At 39.3% G+C, this 27,058-nt stretch overlaps 1 protein-coding gene and 1 long non-coding RNA gene across 3 annotated transcripts in view; one reads left to right on the forward strand and one right to left on the reverse strand.

Annotated features, from left to right (window-relative positions):
- The first annotated feature begins 580 nt into the window (after positions 1-580).
- LOC129347687 (uncharacterized) lies at positions 581-13,254 on the forward strand. 2 transcript variants are annotated; one of them, XR_008599898.1, is made up of 4 exons: positions 581-1,509; positions 1,876-1,916; positions 5,684-5,753; positions 10,847-13,254. It is a non-coding gene; the product is annotated as an uncharacterized LOC129347687 (long non-coding RNA). The 2 variants fall into 2 exon arrangements; XR_008599897.1 differs by having other exon boundaries at positions 5,684-13,254.
- gabrr2a (gamma-aminobutyric acid type A receptor subunit rho2a) overlaps positions 3,702-27,058 on the reverse strand; it is a 55,225-nt gene continuing 31,868 nt past the window's right edge. The window contains exons 5-9 of the mRNA XM_023267104.3: positions 17,396-17,478; positions 15,407-15,547; positions 10,842-10,994; positions 9,640-9,848; positions 3,702-6,842 (exon numbers count right to left, since the gene is read on the reverse strand). Coding sequence (XP_023122872.1) covers positions 6,507-6,842; positions 9,640-9,848; positions 10,842-10,994; positions 15,407-15,547; positions 17,396-17,478 — 922 coding nt within the window. The 3' untranslated portion in view covers positions 3,702-6,506. The remainder of the gene's footprint in view (positions 6,843-9,639; positions 9,849-10,841; positions 10,995-15,406; positions 15,548-17,395; positions 17,479-27,058) is intronic.

Genomic DNA, 27,058 nt, shown 5'->3' on the forward strand with positions numbered 1-27,058 from the left:
GGCTGGTTCTGCTGAGCTAAACCTATGACAGTTGGGCTTCTGCTCCGTTGAGATAACCCTCAGTCAGTTACAGAGGGAGGGACTTCCGGTGGGAGGAGACGGTTCTTGTGTTCAAATGGACGCCTCTGGTACCGGTGAGAGGTGTGGGGAGAAATACTGGACAGTAGCATTTTGGTTCAGAGAATGCAAATGGGGAGAGAAAGGAGAAAAAGCAAGAGAAAAAGCTGCAGATAATGCTAAACACTACTTTTATACTTCAAATTTCCCGCATGTCTCAAAGACCGTTAAAATGCTCTGTCATAGGACGAAAGGGAGGGGTGGGGACACGTGGGTTTCTCTCAAAGACCGTTTAAAACGCTATGTCATAGGAGGAAAGGGCGGGGTAGAAGGGGCACGTCTGCGCCGTTGAGATAAGCTTCTGTCGGTTAAAGAGGGAGGGACTTCCGGTAAAAACAACCGTTGGGGGCGTGGAAAGGCGGGACTTCCGGTTAAAAACAGCCAATGGGGGCGAGGGAAGGTGGGACTTCCGGTTAAAAAACAGCCGTTAGGGGCGTGGTGGGCGGGGCTTTGTGACGTGGGAGCTTCTGATTGGGACCTGTCAAAATTTGACAAAAGGTGGTTTATATTACTCTCTGTAAAGGCTATAAGACCATCTCCAAGCAGCTTGATGTTCCTGTGACTACAGTTGCACATATTATTCAGAAATGTAAGATCCACGGGGCTGTAGCCAACCTCCCTGGACGTTGCCGCAGGAGGAAAGTTGATGACAAATGGAAGGCATGGATAATATGAATGGTAACAAAAGAGCCCAGAACAACCTCTAAAGACGTTAAAGGTGAACTCCAAGGTCAAGGTACATCAGTGTCAGATCCGTCGTCGTTTGAGCCAAAGTGGACTTCATGGGAGACGACCAAGGAGGACACCACTGTTGAAAACAAATCATAAAAAAGCCAGGCTGGAATTTGCCAAACTGCATGTTGACAAGCCATGAAGCTTCTGGGAGAATGTCCTATGGACAGACGAGACAAAACTGGAACTTTTTGGCAATGCACATCAGCTCTATGTTCACAGACGCAAAAATGAAGCATATTAAGAAAAGAACACTGTCCCTACTGTGAAACATGGAGGAGGCTCTGTTATGTTCTGGGGCTGCTTTACTGCATCTGGTACAGGGTGTCTTGAATCTGTGCAGGGTAAAATGAAATCTCATGACTATCAAGGTATTCTAGAGAGAAATGTGCTGCCCAGTGTCAGAAAGCTTGGTCTCAGTCGCAGGTCATGGGTCTTGCAACAGGATAATGACCCAAAACACACAGCTAAAAACAGCCAAGAATGGCTAAGAGGAAAACATTGGACTATTCTGAAGTGGCCTCCTATGAGCCCTGATCTAAATCCTATTGAACATCTGTGGAAGGAGCTGAAACATGCCGTCTGGAGAAGGAACCCTTCAATCCTGAGACAACTGGAGCAGTCTGCTCATGAGGAGTGGACCAGAATACCTGCTGAGAGGTACAGAAGTCTCACTGACAGTTACAGAAATCGTTTGATTGCAGTGATTGCCTCAAAAGGTTGTGCAACAAAATATTAAGTTAAAGGTACCATCAATTTTATCCACGTGTTGTAAAACAGTTTTAATGCATCTAAATCAAAGGTTTAAAAAGTTGATCATAATTAGATCTTTAAAAGTCAAATAAATACCTTGTACCATTCTTTATTACATCATTAGCAACTCATGAATGGCTACAGGATTGGCTTCAGTTTTATTTCTTTTCAAATCCTGTCTGACTGCAAAATGTGTGTGGTACTTAATAGCTTACAGATATATTTTGCTCTGTTTGTTTATGTTTTTTACACTTCACTTTGATGGCACTGCAGTGGGAACCACCTTCACCCCACAATGCTGCACAGCGGAAAAGGTGACATGTTTTTTTCTTGAGAGGAAGAGTACAACATTATGGAAACTACATACAACATACATTTCAGAAAACATGGAACCCAAAGAGATAGGTAGCTATCTTGTTCATCCATAATATGGTTGCACATTGTTTTCATTTTCATCAAATTAAACAGTGCTGTCAAGAACAATGTCAGTGTTCAGTGTTTATGCAGTGCATAAAATTAAAAACACACCAATACACACACACACACACACACACACACACACACACACACACACACACACACACACACACACACACACACACACACACACACACACACACACACACACAGCATTCTGGCTGCACTCTAAACAATCGCAGTTAATTCAAATACTGAAAGAGGATGTTTTTATTTATTTATTTATTTATTGTTGGCAGATACATATGGCCAAGGTGAGTTTAATGTAGACCCTGCTGCAGCAACATCCTGCCATAAAAATTACGCAAACATACACATTTTAGTGCATATCTAATAAGGACATCATACTGGAATTACCCATGTGTGGGGAACAAACAAGGGTAAAAGTGTTCAAACAAAAAAAAGAATTTCTACTTCAAAGAAAGAATTTCTACTTCAAAGAAAGAATTTCTACTTCAAAGGATGATCTTTTAAAGTGTTTTCATGGGGTTTTGTTTGCGTAGATTCAAAAATTGTATCTTCTAAAAATACGTTGTCTAAAATGAACTTTTGGTTGTCATGTTTTCTGAACTGCAATTTTTTTCAGTTTTGTTCATTTATTATCTGAAATCTTGTGCTTTTCACCGTGGGCCACCATATATTGAGTTATATCTCTGCTCCATTTGCAGCTAGCATCTGTTCCAATGTGCACTTCTTATGGACATTCTCTGTCATCGCTCTTTTAAAGTGGTACAAAGCAATGCTGAGATTTTCTGTCCATATTGTTAAATAAGCCCGTATCCATCACCGTGCTGGTTAGTAAAAACTTCAGCAACTCATCTTTTAACAGGAATAATGATTAGTGAGTACCATGATTAGTTTATTTGCATTGGCACAAACAGGAAGTCTCACCCATGGGAGTGTTGTCAAAGAAACATGACACAATTAATTAAATGTTCACAAAAATATTGGTGCATTATTTTGTTGAATTGATGAGATGTTCAGTTTTTTGTTTTGTTTTGTTTTGTTTTGTTTTGTTTTTTTACCAAGAACTACAGTAATAGATGAAGATAGACAGAAAACTCAGTATTGTGATTTGGTGTTTAAACATAATGAAAAAGTTACAAAAATGAGCAATGAAAGCTTGAGGAACACGATACCACTGAGTCTTTACAGTGCATTTTCACAGTGTAGTCCACACAGTCATAATAACTGAACAATTATGGGTGGTGTGGGGAACTGTGCTCGTTATCACTTAAACGGACTTCAGTAAAACAGAGCCAAAAGACATACGCAAATAATCTGGACAGAATCTCAGTCACATTTTTTAAGTCACTGTTCGGGTAGTGTTCAAAAGGTAAGAATGTGTTTTTATGTGACTAAGTTAATCAAACAATTAATTACAATGAAAGATTGATCAATTACCACAGTACAGTTAAAAAAGAGATTTGTGTACATAAGGAGGACATATGTACACTGAAAGGAATTTTTAAAAAAACAGCACCGTCAAGTCAGTAAGTATGTTTTCACACAATGAGAAGTTCATCTAAATTATCATAGGCATATACATTTTTTGAAAAGTTTAGGGAAACCTTCATTCTGCCAGGTAAGTGGATCATGGATAAGAAGCTCATTCCAGTATCCCAAGTCTTGGTTAAAGTTTTATTTCAAAGACGAGAGAGGAGAATAAGAAAATATTTGTGTTTACTTACTTACTATTTAATAGTGGGGTTCCTGATAAGTTACGTAGTTTTATTACAGGGTTAGTGTGTACAGTTTTAGAAGGATCTGTAGCAGAAATGAAACATAATATGCATAGGTATGTTTATATAACATGTAAGTATAATCACCTGAAAATCAGAATGGTGTTTTCATAAAATGAGCCCTTACAATAATTAAATAGGGAGCCTGCTCTCTTTCACAGAGTCTGACTTGTTGTACCACCAGGTTTCTACAATAGCCCAGAACAGACAAACCAAACATTGCCCATAGAGATGCTTATTTAGTGGCCACTGTCAGCTCTCCTACACACTTTGAAAAGGAAGGTAAAGCAAGGGGTATTTACTTGGTTGAAATGTGTAACCTGACTGCTAGATGCCACTTAGATTTAAAGGGCCATACACTGGCCCTGTAAATTAGCTTCTCATGACATTTGTTGCTGAGGTAAGTGACTACAAGGACCTAAGGAGAAAATATTCAACTGGTTAACAGTTCTTTAGAACTTATAATACAAGTATCATCACAATCATCTCTGCTGCCCTCTCTGGTATCTCTCTGTCACATAGTAATGCAAAAAAAGAAAAAGTTGTTTTTTGTTTGCAATAGAATATGTTTTTTTCCCCCTTAGGACACTAACTTGCTGTCTTCACAACTTAATTATTTCATCCTTACACTTGCAGTAGATGATATCCTGTCTTTTCGTTTTGCCCTATATCTTCCAGAATATTCCTGTAAATGTTCTTCCATCCACGTATTTTTCACATTTGTAACTTGCACATAATAATCCAGACTGGACAATGGACATAGTAATTAGAAATGTTTAAATATTTCACCAGAAAAGTTTTTATGTTTGAAAAGCCTGATGTATTAGTAGAAATAAAACGCAACCAAGAGCAATGGAAACACACAGCAAATAAATCACGGAATACATGACGTGTAAGTATCAGTTAAGCTTCCTTCTTGCTGCAGATGTAAAGAGCAGCAGCAAACAAAACGTTACATCTGTGAGCAGTCATGCAAGACTAACACAGTCTTCACATTAGTACATAAAAGAAACACAGATTTGATATTTTTCTAGTTATCGATTCTTTGAGAGTTACCTGTCGCTCTTTTAATAACATCAACTTGTTCATCCATCTTCTTCACCAATGCTTTAATGGCACATGAACTACTATTGAGCGTGGCATTAGTGCTATCTGCTGTTTATTTTGACAAAGCCACCTCCAAATATTCACATTTTAACTGACCTTAACTGTGAATGTTGCCACCAGGAGACTGACATTTTTTGTACAGTGAAGTTTATCAGTTGAGGAAAATATCTGCAAATTATTGGATAGACTGCCATTAACTTTAGTACAGACATGTTCTTTACAGAGTGAACTGCTATAACTTTGTTGATCTTGAGTTTTGTCTATCGCTATCATCAGGGCAAAGATCACATTTTTCAAATACATGGGTTCATGGCACCTTCAAAACAAACAACTTTCTAATCAGCCTCAATTGTATTTTAGATTTAAGCAAATTTTGCAAGCTGAGGTCAGACAAGAAATGTGGTATACTGCTACCCTTGGCATGTTAAGATAAACATGTTATTGGAGTACAACCTCACCATGCTACTCACATGGCTTAGTCTTCCTCAAGATTAAGTTATGAAATCATTTTGTTGAGGTAACAGCCTTGAAAAATATAGTATGTTAGTTAAACAAACTGGGAGCTGCTGACTGAAACATCTCTTAGTTTGAGTTCAATAGGCAGATATACTCTTTCAGTATTACAATCTCACTGTACCTTTCTGCAGGTACCAGAGCTGCATGTTTCTGGGTTACTGTTCCCACCAACTTGCTCAGTGTTTATCATTTGTTGTTTCTTATTGCTAATCTTTTCTCTCTCTCCACTCTACTCTCAGCCCAACCAGATGAGGCAGATGGCCGCCCTCCCTGAGTCTGGGTCTGCCATAGGATTTTTCCTATTAAAAGGTAGTTTTTCATATCCACTTTAGTCAATTGCTGGAAATTGTGTTTCTCTCCATAATGTAAAATCTTGACCTTACTATGTAAAGTTTCCTGAGATGACTTATACTTTGGTGGTATACAAATAAAATGGAACTGAGGATGGGAAATATAAAAAATAATAAGTCATCGTCAAGTTAACCTTGAGCATTAAAATGTTATATTCAAAGTGACTCTAACCTTGGTGATCATTTCAAATGAATAAATACAGACTACAGTCAACTGAGCACCCCACAGCATGATCACATAGATACTGTGCCTGATCCATATCTATCAGTGTTATAATTCACATAAAAAAAACTTGTTTTTTCCATCATACCAGGAATAGCAGTATGAGAATAAAAAACTTTTCAACAGGAATTGACAGCTGATAAAGCTGAAAATGACTGCATAATTAGCATTCGTAGTTTAAAAGCATCATTCATGGTTACTTTTAGTGTTTTAATTTATAGGATTTATGTACATTCAATCTGCCGCATGAGGAAACAAAAATCAGACCGTAGTGTTCCAATCAATTCCAAAGTTGCAAAGCAGAACTTTTTAAGACAGCTAATGTTTTCAGGGTGTGTTACTATCCATGACCTTAAATATAATGAGCTGCTAGCAGTAGAACAGTACAACAGCATTATTTGAATTACTCCACAAGTGTCCTTCTGAGCTAGTATTCATATTGTCTCTGTGTGTTAATCTTTATGGCCTCTGTCCTGACTCAAGTGTTGTTCAGCAGTAGACTGACCAGTAGATAAGGTTGAAAAAGATGTATGAACCAGGGAAAATCATTCGGGAGTATTTGTCAATAGCGTGCGTGTTCTGAATAATGTTGAGGGCACGCAGGCTCTTCTTCTTCTTGGTAGTGGTGGACTCACTACTCACTGACAGGTGGACCACCATGTGTCCAGGTTTCTCTGGAACCTCAGGTATTTCTTCCTGCTCTTCTTCAGGCACCATGGGCTCTTCAGTGTAGCCAGCCAGGCTGTTGGTGTCAGCCTCGCTGTAGGTACCATCCAACATGGCCATGGTCCGTGTTTGAGAGATGCCACAGGTGCAGGGCAATGACTGGGAGAAAGAAATACACAGAAATGTTATGTGTAGCATCAGCATAAGCAAAACATTTCTACTTGGCTCCATGGCAGGGCTTATAACAAGTTGGATTTCTATGAAATTAGTTGTAGATGTTCAAAGTCCTGAGAAGATGGCATGTGTTGATTTTGACCCACTGGTCTTTCCTGTGGAGCTGTAAGACAATGATTTGATGTAATGCAATGCAACTTCACTGCCCATGGAGGGTTATCCACTGTAACTGTGGTGACCTCTTAGTTTATAGTTTAACACCACAATTAGGTCAACATTTACTGTTAACAAATGGTCAAAAAATTATTGGGCTCCTATGAAACATTCTGTGGATATACATGTTCCCCACAGGATCTGTTTTTCTGATGGTCCTGCAAAGCAGCAAGTCTTTGCAACTTTTGGCATTTGAGTCTTTAAAACCATTGCACAAGTACTGTATGTAACAAAACTAGTAAATCCAACACTGCTAAACTGCTAAATGATTGCAAATCCTGTCCATGTAATGATATTGTATTTACCTTTTCCTGGGCCAAAGAAAAATAAAGCTTTGTTTGACTATTTAAACTATAAGAAGGGGTCTATTTTAGGAACCAGCTGAAGAAGAGCATAAATACATGACTGTTGCAATATGTTTGGATCAGTTTGGACCGAAATGCAGAACAAGGATTACTTGTGACGAAAGACAGATTTATTTAGCAAATTTTTTTAAAGGAAGCAGGGGCAGCTGAGGACTGGCTGTCTGGTGATGAGTAACTGGAGAACATGTGAACTGTCTGACGGTAAACTGAGGGCTGAGAAGCCAGCAACAAGGCACACAAGAGGATCTACACGAGAACACATATAGCTGAATACGTTAGGTTCCCATGGCAACATGATGTATACAGTGTGCAACACTAATTGCACCACCTACATCTGTCATGCGAACTAAACTGTAAAACCATTTCTATAGTAATTAACATTTAAAGAACAATTCACAGATACTGTTTTGATTTGGGGGCTGCACAGTGGCGTAGTGGTTAGCACTTTCGCCTTGCAGCGAGAAGATCCCTGGTTCACGTCCCGGCTTTCCCCGGATCTTTCTGCATGGAGTTTGCATGTTCTCCCTGTGCATGCGTGGGTTTTCTCCGGGTACTCCGGCTTCCTCCCACAGTCCAAAAATATGCTGAGGTTAATCGATTACTCTAAATTGCCCGTAGGTGTGAATGTGAGAGTGCTTGTTTGTCTGTATATGTAGCCCTGCGACAGACTGGCGACCTGTCTAGGGTGTCCCCTGCCTTCGCCCGAGTCAGCTGGGATAGGCTCCAGCACCCCCCGCGACCCTAGTGAGGATTAAGCAGTGTATAGATAATGGATGGATGGATGGATGTTTTGATTTGTGCAGTTTTCATTTTGGTTCCATAACAAATATGCTGGTTGCTGCTGTTCTGGTGTTTTTGTTCATCAAAACTTCTGACTAAAAACATTTGCACGCTGCTGTTGAAAATGAGGTTAATGAGAGCTGAAAGACTGTAGTAGTAAAGCTGTGCACAGCAAAACCTAACCACTGAGTTGAAAGAAGCTTAAAATGCTGTGTAGAGCTAAGCAGAACTGCAAAATTTATGATCTCTGTGGTTTCCTAACTATGAGTGACACATAGATATTTGACGAGTTTTTGTAAAACATTGATAGCATGTTCTTAAAATAAAAATAACGTTTTCTGGACATGGAATATGCTTGCAGAAGGAATTTTATAATTTCATCATTTGTCATACTATTCCTGTGATATATTTAAAGAAAACTAACTTAAACCTAATGCAGACACAACAAGCAAATGTTGTATCTCTAATTAGCATTATTTTATTTAATGCTACAAGCACAATCTTCTTTTAAACACTAAAACTAGAAATCACAGTCCTGAAGCATCACTATTCAGTCATGAAAAACCTGTAAAAGTCTGGGGAAATTGCTAAAAATGTCAAAAGCAGATGTGCTCATCAGTATAAAAAAAAAACAAATCAGATTTTTTAGTTTTATTTTAAAAAGCATATAATAATAAGGCTGATGCAAAAAAATTATGTAAAAATTTTCAACTGTATGTGAGCATATGTGAGTGCAGTTAACTACAATATGTTTGATTACATTTGATAACAAACATATCAATTGTGGGTAGCAAAATCTGCAAAATGATAACTTGAGGTGAAATCTGTATGCTTCCACTAAATATGGATAAGAATAACATTGATTTGTCTCTGATAAATGGACTGTGGTTAGTTTTTAAAGTACAGCATATCAAGTGCACCAAATATTTGGTCATACAAAGAAATGAAAAAGAGACCCAGTAGCCAAAATGTGTATAAACCATGGCACCGACTGGAGAAAATTCTAGCTATTTGGCCCATTAAAACTTGCTGAGTGAGCTTTAATTAAGTGGGCATAGTTTTATTTTGTTATTTTGCTTTTATTCTTTTGCATGTTGAGGGTTAAAACCAGAAAAAGGTTGAGTGGGCTAATTGTTTCAAACCAAACAGCTGAAGGTCTTTCATCAGATGTTGAATTTTCTTTCTCAACATGTTGGTTACAGACACTGATGGTTCTTGCCCTTTGTTTCAACATTTGTTTCACTGATGCTCCTGCTTCGCCCTGAAAGACACTCTGTGAGTGAAACTGCACAGAGTCAACAAGGATGTTTTTGGAGTCTGAAGAGTTGAGTTTATGAGCAGAGACAATGATGCTTTTTTTTTTTTTTTTTTTTTAAATATTTTTTTTGTCTCAAAACACCAAACAGCATTTAGTAAGATCAAACCTGAGATCGTGCCCTCTCTCTCATCTTGCGCTCCCGACGGTCCTGAACAGTGGACAGGTAGTTGACAGCAGCGTATTCCAACACAGACAAGAAGACAAAGACAAAGCTAACCCAGAGGTAAATGTCTACCGCCTTGATGTAGGACACTCGTGGCATGGACGCATTCACTCCAGTGATGATAGTGGACATGGTCAGCACTGTAGTAATGCCTAGACACAAAATACACAATGCTCTAGTTAGTCTGTGGTGAGCTGCATGTTAAGCATATGATTGTGTCTCAGTATTTATTTCAGTATCGGAAATTTACATCCTGTCTTGAGTCACGGAGCTGACTCAGTTTTGGGTAACTCTGGTTCAAGATGGTGAAAGTAGTATGTCCATTTATACAATATGATGCAATGCTGTTAAATAGCCCTGCAATAAATCAACCCCCTGAGAAGCTCCCAGTCAGTCATGGTTGCAACACCTTTAAAGCACCTAGTTTCTATGCAGTTTATCCATATTTCAGTCCTCTAAATCTACATGGTAAAACATAGTGGGTGAAATACTGCTGAAACACCAGTTATGCTGATTGTATGATCTATGATTCTATTAGTATCTCAATATCTCAATTAGTATCTCCGTTTAATTCTGCCCTTATACTGAATAGCTTAGTAAATGGACTTTGTGAATACTGGTATTACTGTTTTTGGAAGCAAATGTGATAAAAGCTGTCAAATGTCTACACTAGAAAATAAGAAGTGTCATGTTTGACATGTTGATATGCATCCCTTATCCACAAGGCCAGTATGGGAGGGTGGGCCAGAAGGCAGACGAGGAAAACAACAATAAAATGCAGAGAGAAAACATTTGACTAAACATATTTGGGTTTTTTTAGCCTTGTGAAAAATTCCTCCATAACAGCTTTAATAAGAGTGAGAGGTTGAGCTAAGACAGGACCTCAATAAGGGGGAAAACAGATACCTGTTACGGCATGTATAGCAATAGCCTAAATCCAGAAGATAGTTCAAAAAAAGAGTAAGAGTTGTAGAGTGTGGGAGGTTTGTGTGATCACACATGCATGTGTATATTCCCTATGTGAAGCCATGTCACAGCCAGCCTTCATCATTTCACACAGACAGATTTTCTTTAGGGCACACTGAGACTCTTCAAAGGAAATGACATGAATTTTTTAAATGTAATTATTAGTATTCTTTTTTTACCCAAGGAAACTCTGGCTGGCACAGCCCGCCGGTCAATCCAGAACGACACCCATGAAAGCATCACCATGAGAGTGGCAGGAAAGTACGTCTGCAGCAGGAAGAAGAAGATGTGCCGTCGCAATGTAAAGTTGATGTAAAGACGATTATACCAGCCTGCAAACACAAGACACCTGCTCAGATGAGGGGGAACACTAAAGCTTCAATACTGTAGACACTGTTAACAAAAAACATCCAAATTTTACATGAAGTGTTATTAGTAAATGTCAATTCTTTGCTCTCCCTAAAAGTTGCTGTACCAAAATTTGTGACCTTTGATCTCTATTATCAAAAATATGTACATAATAGCTTCTTATACTTGCCCTGTCTGGTGGAACCCCAGAGAAGATACTAAATTGCTGTTGTCTCTCAACATCACAGAGCATTTGTTGTCTTTGCCCCTAAACTTTGGAATAGTTTACTTACGCAAGACTTGCACCGGCATGGCAAGCTATTTTAACATTTATCGTCTGAGCTTGATTTGATTATTGTTATTAAAATTACAGATATTAAAATGGCAATTTGATAATTGTAACTGCTCTCTAACTAGTCAGAATTTTTATTCCAGATATCCGTAACTTCAGTCTGACAAGTCAAAGCAACATTTAAATAATCTGACATTCAGCTTTGACTCAGCATAATAATGGATGCAGATATCTGTAATGTCATTATGTTTGCTCTGATTGCTGTGTTCATGAGAGGTCTTCTATTGGTAACTGGTCCAGCAAGACATCTGAGCAGTGTTAGCAGTAGCAGTGGTAACTGCTGGGGTAGATAAGACTTTTTAAAAAAGTAGGAAGAGGTCTTCAGCAAAGAGTTTGTAGAGAGAAGAGCTTTATTTATTCTACATTTGTGATCAAAATTTGCTACAACGTTGGCCTCTGGCTGTTCTGACATGATGGTAAAACTGCTACCACATGCAGTTACAACTGGAGTGCCATAGTATGTTTGAAAAGCCAGCTCATTCCCTCTGCTGCCTTCTCTCTTGCACCACTTTCAGTGATCAACCTTACCACCAGAGGCCTATGCTTTGAAGCAGGATTTGAGGTTACCGAGGTAACTTCAAATGAACAGTGGTTCAGTTCTTACCGAGGTGAATCACCATGGTAACTCATGCTGAACACATAATCTGATCTGAAACAGATTATGTTCCAGATTACAGATCAACATGCATCAGCATTCCTGGAAGATCACACAGGGCTCAGTGCACAAATAGTGACAGGGGACGACAAGCCTACAGCCTTGGTCTTGTTGATCTTACAACTTTGCAATAAGCCCATTGTACTGGAATCAGCTCTCAGTTTCCTTTTGTATGTTCTGTAGTACCACCTGGTGGTAGCGGCACTTTAACAGCACTGAAAAGGAAGTGTGCTAATGGAAACAGGAAGTACTATTCCGGAAGTTCTTGTCAAAGTGATGTAATCAGATTGATAATCACAGAGCATCAATCCTCTTAATCCTGTGCTTTAAAGTTGAAAAACCAGATTCATTCTTAAGGGATCAGCTATTTACAACTACATTAACACGTTTCTGTTACGGTTTCTCAGGTTAAGTACAATATGTTTGATGATGATGATTAGCTTTAGTAAACCTCAAATGGATGCATTAGTACTTGGTAGTTTGAAGACAGGTGTGCAATGTAAATAGCATTTACTGTTATATCTTCATCTTTTATGTTCCTGGACCTGGATCCTGCTCTAGCTCCTGGCCTACTTTCTCTTTCTTCCAATTTTCTTTCTTCTCCCTTCTTCCTCCTGTCTTTGTCATCTGTCTCTTTTGTGTTTCTCTCTGTTTGTCATCTCTCTCCCTGTTGTCTCTCTCTCCTTGTCTTGTCCCTCTGGCTCCCTCTGTTAGCGTCTGTCTGTGTGCCTCCCTTGTCTCACTCACCTGCCTGCACTTTACTGATTGCTGTAATGCACATCAGCTGCAGTAATTAGTTCACTCTGTTCACCTGTTCTCCACTTCACCTCCACCTATTTAAGCTCTATGCATTCACTCAGTCCCCTTCAGATCATTGATTCTGTTGCCCTCCTGGATTCTGTTTCTGCTCACCAAGCCTGCCACCTCTGGACTGCTTCAGCCCCATGGACTCTGCTGCTCTCCCCCCTCCTGGATTTCCCCCTTCTTGGTTTCCGTTTGCTCTGACCTATTCATGGATTTCCCCCCGCCTGTTTTCCCCCTCGGTTGTCGGTTTCCCCATCTCGTGAGTACCCCTACCCAGCTTAGTTTTAATTCAGTTCAGTTTTGTAAACTTCTGTTTTTGTATTCATAGAGTTAGTAGAGTTTTAGTAGTTGGTGTAGTTCTGTTCCCCCAGTTCAGTTCCCCATTAATGTATTGGTTCAGTTGTTGGTTAAATAAATCTCTTTCTGTTATTCATCTGTTGGCCAGTTCTGTGTGTCTGCGCTTGGGTTCTCCTGCTTTCCCCCCCACGTAACACGAACATAGCTTTCAGCAACTGTTCACATGAGCTTCTGTCAGTAATCTTTTTTTGCTATTGTACTAGAGATATAATGCAATAGTTTCAAAGGTACCTCGTCACACATTTTGTGCTTGTTTGCAGTTTTACAAAAAACTAAATTTTTTTTTTTTTTTTTTTTTTTTTTTTAACATTCTGCCGAACACAACAAAGTGCCTGTTCCTTGAAGGATGCATAATTAGGGAATAGGATGTTAAGCTAGTTGTATACCTTTAAAAATACGTCACATGCAACAACTTTTAGTGAGGACAGCGTATCCATTTATCGCTTTTAATTGTGTTTCTATATTTGCTCTTTACTTGCTCCACTGCCAAGCAGCTGAAGGGATAAGGCTGAAACTGTATTACACACCATAAGAATGAGACTTAATGTGAGATTACTGAATTCATTCATCCACATCAGCATGATGACGTGATTATTTATTTGTTGAATTATTAGTCTTTTTCATGAGTAGCATAAAAGGACATAATCTGTAGTTTTACTGTACAATCTTGTGATGCATGATGATAATTGAACTGAATCTTGAATAAGAAACTGACATCTAAGCAACCTATACACAAAAGGACAGCGACATTTAGCATAGGAAGAAACATAATAATTAGGCTTTTACACAGTTTGCATATTTTTTTGGACGCTTTCCCTCCTGATTTTGGCTCCACCAAGTGTGCTGTTTTTATCCTGTATAACACTGTAAACTCCTCATATAGTTTAGGATTGCAGTTTGTGCTCCATGTGAAAAATGCAAAAAGCTGTACATACTTACATGTAACCTTCAGTATGAGTCAGCCCATTTAGAGCTTTGAATTAGAATTTTCTGTTCATTTTTTACTTTCTCACAAGACCTGCAGCCAAAAGAACAAGACTAAAACTGCCTTAGGCTACATACCAGAAGAATACATGAAAGCAACACATTTATTTAATGTCATATACAATTACCATTATAGTTCTGTGTATTTGTGCCCCAAAAATTTGGTAGGGATATTGATAAGCCTGTTAACTTACACACATTCACAGTCTGCAGGGTTTTTTTGTTTGTTTGTTTGGTTTTTTTTTTTTTTTTTTACAGCTTTCCCTCCTGCTTTAGCTGCAGCTGCCGTTTAACTTTTAGTTTGTATTATGTATAAGATCTTACTGTATCTCTAATATTATAGTTTGCTGTTTATTGCTCACATAAATTGCGGTCCTTGGCAGAGTTATGTCACAATTGGCATGTGTTTGTCTTTTAATCTGTTTGCCTGTTGTGTGCAACATTACTCAAAAACAGACCAACAGATTTGGATGAAACTTACAGGGAAGATCAGAAATGAAACAAGGACAACCTCAATAGATTTTGGCAAGGATGCGGCTTATAGTCTAGAAACTCGGATTTATTAAAGATTTCCGTATCATTCAGAGATGGCAGCACATCACTGTAACTATGACAAGAAGTGACTGCTACGCCAGCTGTCTGCTGACAATCGCATGATTGCGATCCTACTAAAAATCCACCGTTGCGGTCTTACCAGGACTTTTCTGTCGGAACTCATATAGGGAACAATTGATTAAATTGTGGGGGCTTTTCGGAGTCCCATCAATTCCTGCCACTTGCTACATATTTAGGTCACCCAACTAGCCACACATAACGTACACATGCATAACACACGTCTGTGATCAGTGCAAGGTCATTTTGTATGTGGGTACATCTATATTAAATGACATTCTAGGTTGATGCGATTTCTGCCACAATTTTTTTTCAAGATATCAGTTGTTGGAAATTAGACAACTGAGTAGCCTTGGTGGAGTACTGTGCTCTGAGTGCTTTTCTTGTTTGTCAGGTGTGCCATTCTGACTCCAGTAGACTGTTGAATTGAATGTCCTTATAAATGTGTCCACTGTGCATTTTAAGAACATTGCTCACATGCAATACTGATGAAACAACACTGTGGGTAAGGTTTGGTAATGATTCATCATATGGACAAAGCAACTGCCATTCGTATCTCCAGAACAACATCTTACAAGTTTTAAACATTTGGAAATAACTTAGTCCAAAGTGAAGTGTGTGTGTTGGTATACCTGTGCTGCTGTAGAAGGCTAAGCGAGATGTGGTGTGGAACTTCTGAATGAGAAACTGCGATAAGGAGATACGATCATCAGTGCTGAGGGACTCATCACCACTCTTCCAGTACAGCATCAGGTCTTCATCTGTGTAAGCATCTGCAAAACATCACACAGTCTAGACAAATCTAAACATGCACCCAGACATGTCCAACAAAACTTATCTCATCTGTTTCCATACTTTAAATAAATGTGGGTGAAAATTAGAAGAAGACTGAATTTATTGGTGAAGTTTTTTTTTTTTTTTTAAATAAACGTTTTGTTTACCTTAAGAGCAGGCCTCTGTTTATTTGTGCTTAATGTATTGTAACATCAGCTGGTTGACATAGTCAGTGCTCAATTTCACACTTTTGTTACCTGATACCTTACACTGAGTTTGTGTGCAATGCAGCAATGTTTTGTTTCTGTTTTGTTTTTTTTTTAAGAGGTATTTGGAAATTTACCACGATTAGGTCATACACCTTTAGATATGACTGTATTCAAATATAACTTTGGCAGAAATGTCTGGTCTGGTTTTGAAGGAGGAGGAGAAGAATTGGAGAAGTTGCAAAGTATATATGAACTTGTACTGCAGTGTTTACACAGTTAAGGCCTCGAGACTTAGCCCATGTTTGTTCTTACAACTTGTTGTATTGAATATACATTATTTACATCTGACTCTGAAGACTGTTTTTCTTGAAGACCTTTATAGATTCTGAAAGTTGATCCAGAAGCAATTTTTGAAGAAAGTGGTGGATGTAGCTGCCAGAGCTTCACTGGCCCCCTACTGGCAGACGGAGACACTACAGTTACTTGGAGTGGTTTTTTTTGTTGTTTTTTTTTTTTTTTTTTTTGTCTTCATTGTGTAATTATATCCAGGAGTACTGCTTCGCCAGTGACTGTAATCAGTTTAGACACATTCACTAAACTCAGATTATCTCCATTTTACCAACTGTAATTTGCAGAACCTGTGTTGTATTAGTGAGTCACTTTAAAGGGCACAAATACTTTTAGTGAACCGACATTACTTTGTTGAAATCCGTTTTCACTTTGACATGTAGGAGACTTTTTTTTTGGTAAATTCTTGTCAAAAAAGTCAAGTTAAATTTACAATGTCTGCTGTAAAGCAATAATGCGGAAAACTTCTAAGGGGGTGTGAATACTTTTTTTACAGGCACTGCAGCATGAGTCATAAAGCTACAACAGCCAAACATAGGACTTTCCATTGCAACTTTGCAGTGTTCTTTCACTGCCTTTGCTGTGTTCTCTTCTCAGTTGCCTTTTGTTCTGCTGTGCTTTGGCTCTGTATGTGCATGGTAATTGACTGAGTGCTGCTGCCTCCAGGTTTTAATTCATTTGCTATTTTTGTAAGCATTGTAGCAGGATTAACTGTTAAACTTTTACTTCCCTTTTTTATGATGAGCATTTATGGACTGTTGCTGTCTGGCCTCACTGTAAGTCTTTTTCAGTGTGGGCCATGTGGTCTTACATCCTCTGCACATGTTGGAAATTCTGTGCACATAACCTTCTTTTCCTTATGCCTATAAAATTTGAGCAGGGATAAAGTGGTCTTGTCCCCAGGTTACATGTTCTGAAACAATTGTGTATACAATATTTCTCTGTTCTTATTTTCAGATGTCTTTTTTTTAAATTCAACACTTTCAGTTATTTTTTTTAATAAAAATATAAGGAAAAAATTAAAGTTTAAACATACAATATATACATATAAATTATATAATACAAGTTCCAGAACAATAAAAAAACTGATTTCTAAACCATAGAGCATAGAATTTAAAATCAATCCTACGTCTAACATCGACTAGTATCTACATGTAATGTATTCCCATCAAAAATTGAAATAAAATAATGAGAATATCCGCTGATTTAACACATTCTCTAATTTTAAATGGCCAGGAGTATCATCATCACTTCATGATTTTTAGAACAATGAACTAAACAGTTACTTACAACTCTCCAGTTCCAGTGAGCAGGTCTGAGAATCCAGAGGAAAGCGGCTGAAGTCCATGTTGCAGGCAGCTGTCACTGTCACTCTATTTAACAACAGATAAACCAACAGACACTATTGTCAGTTAAAATAATTTAAATTCAACCACAGTCAGTAACATAGTCAGAAGCAGAATTATATTTTCTATTTAATCTTCATTTTTATTTTATTTTTTATTTAGCAGCAATCCCCAACATACGTCATCCCAACTCATTTCTTATTTTCTGTGATCTGAATCAATCAAAGATTTTTTTTGTGCTAGTTACATATTTTGTGTCTTTGGGTTCAACATTACTCTTTATAAAACAATATAGAAACCTGCAATCTGGAAGTCACTTGTAATCACAATCACTGGCATTGATTGTCATTTTGCTGAATATTGTGAAGACATCGTGTAAAACTCAAGTAGATCGAAATAAGCTTGTCACATAAAGCTGATCTTGTTTCTAGTAGGGGTCACTATGACTCAATACTGGCATGTAGGTGTGTCCAAACTGAAAATCGTGAGAGATTTAAAGACATTTGGAAAATATACATTTAAATTCTAACAATCTTTTTTATTGCAAAGCATGGAAACTCACCATGGCGCTAAGGACATGCTGTTTAACAAGTATTCAAAAACAAGCTTTCCTTGCCCCTCAGCAACTTTCTCTGACTTGGCAAAACATTAACATTCACCACACTGCCAGGGCAACATTGTTAATTAAAACTCACAATAGTCATAATGCAGCAGCATCAAGGTCTTCGGGATTTTTGGACTAAGTTTGAGGTGGATGTGATCAGCCCAGTAGATGGAGTACATCAATACATAAAACATCTAATTTTCTGTCACCAGTAGGTGGCACTCTATCTATAACTGAGTTTTGAATAATAAATGACTTCGAGTCAGGACTCTTATCAAATGTTAAATTTGGGCAAATTGGTATATACAAGTTAAAATAACTTCTTCTCCAACAACGAAACATCAAAATTTGTGATGATGCCACAGACACACCATTGTATGAAAAAGTTTAAAAGGTCACAGTACATTTAAAATGGCTGACATTATGTTAGATTTAAGATGTGGGTCTAAAATGCTTTCTTTGTGTGAGTCTTGGGATGTAAATTGTGGCTACCAAACTTTGCACATGTATGTAAAATGTAGTGTAAGGGCTACTCCGAAATTTACTCTGAAATTTTGTAGGGGGCACTGTAAAGTCATTTCGCCACGCCCATGCACAAAATCAATAACACAGGAAATTGTAGAATCTTGTCCTGAGAAGCCGCTCTCCTGTGTTGAGCCATGTGCCTGTGAAGTTGTTGTTTAATCTTCCCTACATACAAGTCTATGCAATGGACTGCATATGCTGGTGTTTTATCCTTGGGGTAAACACATTTTTGTCTCACAGTGTTACTGGGTATGAAGTATGTTATATTTGGAGAAAATCTTTCTGACTTTTTCAGATACTCCAGCTACACATGGTATAACAATGCTGTTCCTCCTGTTCTTCCTTTCTTCAGTGTTTGGTGCAGTGCTGTATTTTCTAGATCTTTTTGTTGATTTGATGAAAGCCCATTTGGTGTAGCCACAGTTCCTCGGTGCTTTCCCAAATGAGTGTGTTCCTTCTCCTTTCTCTCTGCATTGGAAGGAACATTCTTAGTCCAGTTCTTTAAGGTTCTGATGACCCCCAATTTATGTTTTAGTGGATGGCAGAATTCAAACAGCAGATATTGGTCTGTGTCTGTAGTTTCACTGTAGACTTCAGTGTTGAGGCTTCTATCCTCCTCAACATGCACAGCACAATCCAGTTAATTATCCTTTACATCTTCCCTCGTGAACTGGATGTTGCTGAGTAGATGTGCTCTGTGAAGGCTTCTACTTCTTGGGCTTTGATTGGTGTCAGCCACATATCAGAACCAGTGGCTGGAGTTGTTCCCTTAAACAAGCTCAGTAATCTGTTCTCCGCTTCCTCAGTGTAGAGGTTGGTCACAATGGGTTACACTTTAGTGCCCATGGCGCAGCTGTGCTTCTATCTGTAGAAACCTTCATTGTATTTAAAGTCGGTGGTGGTCAGAAAGTGATCTAGCAGAGTGCACATCTGGTTGTGGTTAAGGTTGGTTATGTCCCCCAGGGAACTGTCTTGCAGAAGGCATTTTCTGACAGTCTCAACTGCCTCAGATGTGGGAATGCATGTGACATCAAGTGAAACCAGTGAAACTGGACCATCCTTGGGCCAGATTCACCCTCTGAACCTTGCTGGCAAAATCAATGGAGTTCTGCATGTGATAAATGGTGTTTCCTACCAGCGGTGCTTAAATCATTTCTGGGTGTTTAGCACTGTTATAGGTGACCAAGTTGATGTTGCTGATGATGGGAGTGGTGCTCCCTTTTTGGAAGGTCTTACATGCATGATGTGTATTCTCTAGGATAAAATCTGTTGTAAGATGGGCAGTCTACGACCTTGTTTTTTGTAGTTGTTTGTGGGATCTCTTCTCAGGGCCTCATAGGGACTACTGTTGCTGGGTAAAGTAGTTATTTTCCAGTGGCAGTTGGCTGGGTTGAGAAGCAGGGTGCATCTATCTTTGTCAGTTGGCAGGATTGTGACGTTTTTGTCCTTGTTGAGAGATGCTACTGCCCTCCTTTCCTGAGATGTGAGGTTAGAAGGAAGGATTTCAGCATTAGAGAGAGCTTCTACTGAAGCTCTTATGATAACCATGACCTGGATGAATGAGATTCTCCACAGACAAATAACTCAGGAATTTTTTTTCATCACTTTTGACATATTCAGTTTCATGAGCTTTTAAACATGTTTAGTCTCTTAAAAAACAAATCAATTTGGATTTTACAGGGCTCAATGGAAGGAAGAAGCTTATCACCAAATGTTAAAGCTTTGCACATCAGTGAGTGGCTTTTCGGCTTGACACAGCCAAGACATGCAGATGTTAAGTGGAGATTCTACATTGTCTGTAGGTCTGAATGTGAGTGTGCCTGGTTGTCTCTCTGTGCGTTGACCCTCTGATAGACTGGTGACCTGTCCAGATGAACGCTGCACGGAAGGCCTCCATCTAGCCCATTGCACCACATTCTTGACTCACTGTGGACATTGTTGTTTATATTATCTTACCTGCTCTGAATGAACAGACCTGAGGTTGGCTAACATCTCCTGTCACAGGGCAGATTTTCTAAAGTCTGAAGAAGACCACTTGAATTATAATATGCTGAAAGAAATATAGAATTCCTACCCAGTGATGCCAAGAAAATACTGCCTATCTAGCTTAAAAGGCATTTGCCCCCTTACCACTAAACTATCATATTCCAGTAAAAAATTGTTTTGAAACAGTTCACCTCTCATTTCCTTGATCTTCTCCTACACTGCGTGCTATACTGTGTGTAATTATGTTTGTGACAAAGAAAGGTCTTGAATCTTGAATCTAAAATAGCACAACTAACCAGTGGATCCCAACTTGGTTGCATGCTAAAAGGCTTCATTTTATTATTGGGATCTTATTTAGCGTATTTTTTGTGATCGTGTGATTGTTTCTGCTGCAGTGCAATTACATTACAAAGCTGTACTGTAAAATAACCATGGCCTAAAATTTGACTAATAAACATTGTAAATTTTTACAAATGTACAAATTAATTGTTAAATTACAGTTCAAAACTTGGAGTTTTCAACTTGTTCTTTACAAAAGTAAAAATAATGTATCTCTTTATTCACTGTAAATATCATACTTTTGAGCCATCTGTTTTTATTTTTCAAAACCACAGCACTTGTTGCCCTCTTTAGTCACCTCATATTTTGAGTAATTATGATAGTAATAGTAGTACAGTTACACGTGAGGTTAATGATAATAGAGTGGTGTAAATTGCGATATGAAAGAATACTTAGAAACTATACTCATTACATTAACCAAACAAAAATCTTTGTCGCTTGTGTTTTATCTAGCATTCATAGCAGGAGTCACAATATTAATGAATAAACATAACTTTATCACATGTTAGATCAAATGTTAGCCTCTGTATGGATACTATAAATTAGTTGTTGCTTTATTAACTGTAAGTTAGTGAGGCAAATGTTACCTCCTACATGCCTGGTCAGTTCTGTGGCTTCTCAGATGCACCAGATCAGATCTAGTGTGATTTTTCTGAACAAAATATGTAGAATTGAGCAAGAGCACACCTGAGACAATTCATCAACTTTGTGAATACTACAGTCTGTTGTTAGTCGAGTCTGGTTTGTTAAATCTGGTTGGAGTAAAAGCCCGCAACCATCCTGGGTTACACACCCACATTCGTTATCATGTGATTTTTTTGAATTTTTATGTCATATCTATTTTGCAATAGATATGATAATGTTTAGTTGCCATCTACCTATCGCACAATGAAATTTAATAAGATGGGAGGCAACAGCATTGGGGATACTATAAGGAGACTCCTCTGGAAACTGGTGACCGATCAGGCCTGGTGAAATTACAGTCTCAAAGACCAAAAGGAAAGCTGCCCTACATGGGGACAACAGTTTTATTGGTTTGTATTGTTATAGGTAAGTTTTGCACATTCCCATCCTCTTATGTATTCATGCAACTGTTTTAAAGAGCAAATCATTAATCATATCTGTACACATACACAGCTACATTGTAAAAAATAAAGATAAAAAAATCATTTTTTCACATAGCCTAAAAGATTAATCAAATACATTTCATAAAATGCGTGTTTTACAATGCATAGACCATCGTGTGTTTGGATAGATTCCTAATTTGACCATAAAATTGTCATTTTGAAAAGAGATACCCAACCCTAATCAGAAGTTCAGGGTTAAAGCCCCAGCACCACCAAGCTTACCCTATCTGCTCCAAGAGCGATGTAGTGTGACCTTGCACTGTGACCTCTGACTTGGTTATACTAACTGCAATGAATTTTCACATGTAAAGCCATGTGAAGAACATGGGATCCACATGTAATCCAATGGGATTTCACGTGGGTTTCACTTGAGAAAATATTGACAAATACCATCAGTGTAAAGCACTATGCACTATGAAAAAGTTTCAAAATCACATTTCCCATGTTAAAAAAAAAAAAAAAAACATGTTTCAGGTGTTTCACATGACTTTCACATACATTTGTTGATGTTTTCAAAAAATAAACTTCACATGTGCAAAAACACTTGTACATGTAATCACATGTAATCGCATGTGAATAAACACCGTGGTCAGAATTAGGATCATTCACTCTGCTGTATCCTGCACTGGCGAAAAGAGATACCCATCCCTGGGCTGAAGAACTAAAAACAAAGGACCATGTTTTTTTGCTTTGCCACTGACCATGGTTAGAGTAAGGGAACTTACCTTTGTTCAATAAGTGACTGTCATAGTTATTACCAGTTTAATAATTTTCACTGCAAGCCACACAGTAGTAAAGAGATCAACTTCAGTTATTCCAGAACGTCGATGACCCTGACAGTCTTTATCGCTGCTCATGTGGAACCACAGAGGAGCAGACCCGACCATACTAATGACTGAGAACAACTGGACTGCATTTTTCTTGATGTGCTCGACACACACACTTAACATTAATTGAAGTCATCCTAGCCCAAAAAGTCTCCAGTTTCCTCCAGTATCAGTTCAGTTACTGAATGTTCTGAACCGAGTTGTAGAACAGTTATAGCTTCAATTAGTACTATTAATTTAGCTTATTTACAGTTAATTTTGATTTTAAAAAGAATTATTAACTGAGTTCTCAAAATTCATGGTTAATTTATAAGTGATACAATTTTCATTTTATGAAAAAGATCCAGTTTTGCTTATATAAGACTGATAAATTTTTTAGACTGATCCGAACAGATTGTCTGCACCTACAATTCAGATACTCCCAACAATTCAATAATTTCAATGATTATCATTGCCACACATAACCTTCAGCACTGTAACACCAAACAGACATCCAGAATGAATTTATAGATGTAATAATATTACATCTATATTCACACTTTCGTTATTACTACCGAATCCACCAAATAAATTATTTTTACCAGTAGTCACTAAAGATCAATAAAGATAACTCCCTCTAAACAACATGTTTCTTAATAATGATTTGATTTTAGATAATCACATTGATTGCATGTTTTTAACATGCAATCAATGTTGCATGGCTTAAGAGAGATGACCAGCAGGTCTTAATGAGGCTTCATCTCCACATTACAATTTTGTATACTCCTCCAGGAAAGGTCAAAAAGATGGAGGTACAGCAACCATTCTTGAAACATCAAATGGTTTTAATGACATATTTAATGACTACACATTTTTTGACTATCAGTGCTTAACTTTTAACAGCCTCTCTATATTATGTATGACTTTGTACAGACCATCTAAATGATGCCCTGTTTTTATTTCAGATTTTTCGGAGCTACTCTCCATTCCCCACAACACCTACAACTAAATCATATTTTACATGATCTATACATGTGGACATCCATCCATCCATTAACTATACACTGCTTAATCGTCATTAGGATTAGTGAGCATGGAGGATTGCTTATCTTAAACTATAAAATGAATCATGGCATTTGTCAGGGTACTATTATAGGTCCTGCACTTTAAAGCTGCACATACTGCCACTTAGAAACATCATCAGAAGGAACAGCAAACTCTTTTTTTTCCCATAATTATGCCAGTGACACCCAGCTCTTCATCAACATGTCTCCTGATAACTCAATTGTTGCCTTTTTTGAACATTTTTTGTTTTAGAAATCAAGTCATGGATGGCAGAGAGCTCTCTACAACACAACCAGGAGATCTTAGTCACTGGTACTGAAAATCAGAGCGAGAAGCTTAATGTAAAACGGCAATAATTGGGATTAAAAGCATGTCAACAAGTAAAAAACTCTTGTGGGTATTGTTTGTAATATTTTTATTAATTTCATCTGCAAAGCAATTGGTGCTACATTTCATTTGTGAAAAATGCTATATAAATAAGTTCTGATTGACTGATTTATTGAAAGAAGCCCAAAGTAAAATGATTTATGGAAGTATATATCATGGAAATTTAGACTATTTACTGCAATTCTAGTGCACTTTACATACTACTGTACTACTATATTACCACTGTACTACTGTATTTTCAAGATGGTGCTCTTTTCAAGATGGCGCCGTGAGAGCGGCAGCTAGTTACAGCAGCTCCGGTTAACTTTAGGTCTGTTTAGTTATTTTTGTAGTTTTCATCCCTTTTTTAAATGTTTTTTCATCAAGTAGGTGTGACGCCTTTGTACGGGACAAACATGGATGTGCAAATTGCGCTTCCCCTACTTTGTTTACTACTGATTTCGGAACTTTTAAAATTCTCATCTGGTGACCCGTTCAACAACGGCATTGTTTGCAGTCGGTAACAGTTGTTGGCGCTGAGCCAGGCCAGGCCGCCTTCGTGGGAGAAACCGGACATCCCAGCTGAGCTCCGCAGGAGGAGGAGAGGATGCCGGGCAGGACTGAAATGTCGGGAGAAGAGGAGACGCTACAAGCCGTCTGTTCCATCCGTAAGAATGGGGAATGAGAAGTCTCTCCCGAATAAGATGGAAGAACTGACGGTGCTGACCAGGCTGCAGTGGGAGTATTGGGGGACCAGCCTCATGATGTTCACGGAGTCATGGCTGAACGAACTCACTCTGGACTCACTTTTAACTCTGGACGGATTCCATCTGGTCAGAGCGGACCGGAACGAGAGGGAGAGTGGTAAGAGAAAGGGTGGGGGCCTCGCGATGTATGTGAATGAGAGATGGTGTAATGCTGGACACATTAGCGTAAAAGAGCGGCTGTGCACTAAGGATGTAGAATTACTGGTGGTCAGTCTGCGTCCGTTCTATCTGCCCCGGGAGCATTCACATGTAATAGCCATTACTGTGTACATCCCTCCCTCGGCTGATGCGACTGCAGCCTGTGAACTCATCCACAGTGAAGTGTCCCAGCTGCAAACATTTCACCCTCAGTCTCTTATTATCATCTCAGGAGACTTTAATCATACATCGCTCTCTGCCACTCTCCCCACGTTCACCCAGTACGTGACCTGCCATACCAGAGACAGTAAAACCCTGGACCTGCTGTATGCAAACATCAAGGATGCATACAGCTCCTCACCCCTCCCCCCGCTGGGCCACTCAGATCACAACCTGGTGAGACTGCAGCCCATTTACATACCTATGGTGAAGAAACAACCCCCCACCATCAGGTATGTGAAGAAGTGGTCTGAGGAGGCCACTGAGGCGCTGCAGGACTGCTTTGAGACCACAGACTGGGATGTGCTGTTTGGTCCACACAGGGAGGACATTGATTCACTGACTGACACTATTACGGACTACATTAAATTCAGTGCAGAGAACATCGTACCAACCAGGAAAGTACGGTGTTTCTCTAACAGCAAACCCTGGGTGTCCCCGGAACTGAAGGCCCTGCTGAAGGAGAAGAGGAGGGTTTTTGGATCTGGGGACCAAGAGGAGCTGAGGAGGGTGCAGAAGGAGATAAAGAAGAAGATCAAGGTGGACAAGGCCAGCTACAGGACCAAGATGGAGTCTCACCTGCAGGACAATAACACAAGGGAGGTCTGGAGAGACCTGAGATCCATCTCTGGTTACAGCAGGGGCCATGAGAGGGGAGCTGCAGCAGGAGGCCAGGAGTGGGCCAATGAGCTGAATCTGTTCTTTAACAGATTTGACTCTGCTCCCACTCCTCCCCCCTCTCCTCAAAGCATTGATCAGCCAGCTCCTTCTTCACACCTCAGCTCTCTACCACCAACACCAACAGCACCCCTCATCCGATCCCCGTCTTCTACCACCTCCGGACTCCACATACAGACCCATCACCCCTCCTCGTCTCACCCCCCACCACCACCATCACTCCTCCTCCTGCCACCCTCCTTCACCACCCCCTGCCTCTCCATAACAGCTGATCAGGTGAGAAGTGAGCTAAAAAAGATCAAGACCAGGAAAGCTGCAGGTCCTGATGGAATCAGCTCCAGACTCCCTAGAGACTGTGCAGACCAGCTCTGTCAAGTGCTGCTGCACATCTTTAACCTGAGCCTGAGTCTGGAGAGGGTTCCTGTGTTGTGGAAGACTTCTGGCCTGGTTCCTGTCTCAAAGACCAGGAACCCCAGGGAGCCTAACCACTTCAGACCTGTGGCTCTCACTTCTCACCTGATGAAGACCATGGAGAGGATTGTCCTCAGGAACCTCCGTCCCCAGGTGAGCCAGCATCTGGATCCACTGCAGTTCGCCTACCAACCAAACACTGGAGTGGATGATGCAGTCGTCTACCTGCTACACAAATCACTGACTCACCTGGAGAACCCCGGCAGCACTGTGAGGGTCATGTTCTTTGACTTCTCCAGTGCTTTCAACACAATCCAGCCTTCTCTGCTCAGGGTGAAGCTTGAAGGAGTGGGAGTAGACTGTCACCTGGCTGCTTGGACCATCAACTACCTCACCAACAGACCACAGTACGTGAGGCTTCAGGACTGTGTGTCTGATGTGGTAGTCAGCAGCATGGAGGTCCACAGGGGACAGTGCTCTCCCCCTTTCTCTTCACCCTGTACACATCGGACTTCCATTATAACTCTGGGAGCTGTCACCTCCAGAAGTTCTCCGATGATACAGCCATTGTCGGGT

The sequence above is a fragment of the Amphiprion ocellaris genome, chromosome 20 (assembly GCF_022539595.1).
Source record: "Amphiprion ocellaris isolate individual 3 ecotype Okinawa chromosome 20, ASM2253959v1, whole genome shotgun sequence".
Taxonomy (NCBI): domain Eukaryota; kingdom Metazoa; phylum Chordata; class Actinopteri; family Pomacentridae; genus Amphiprion; species Amphiprion ocellaris.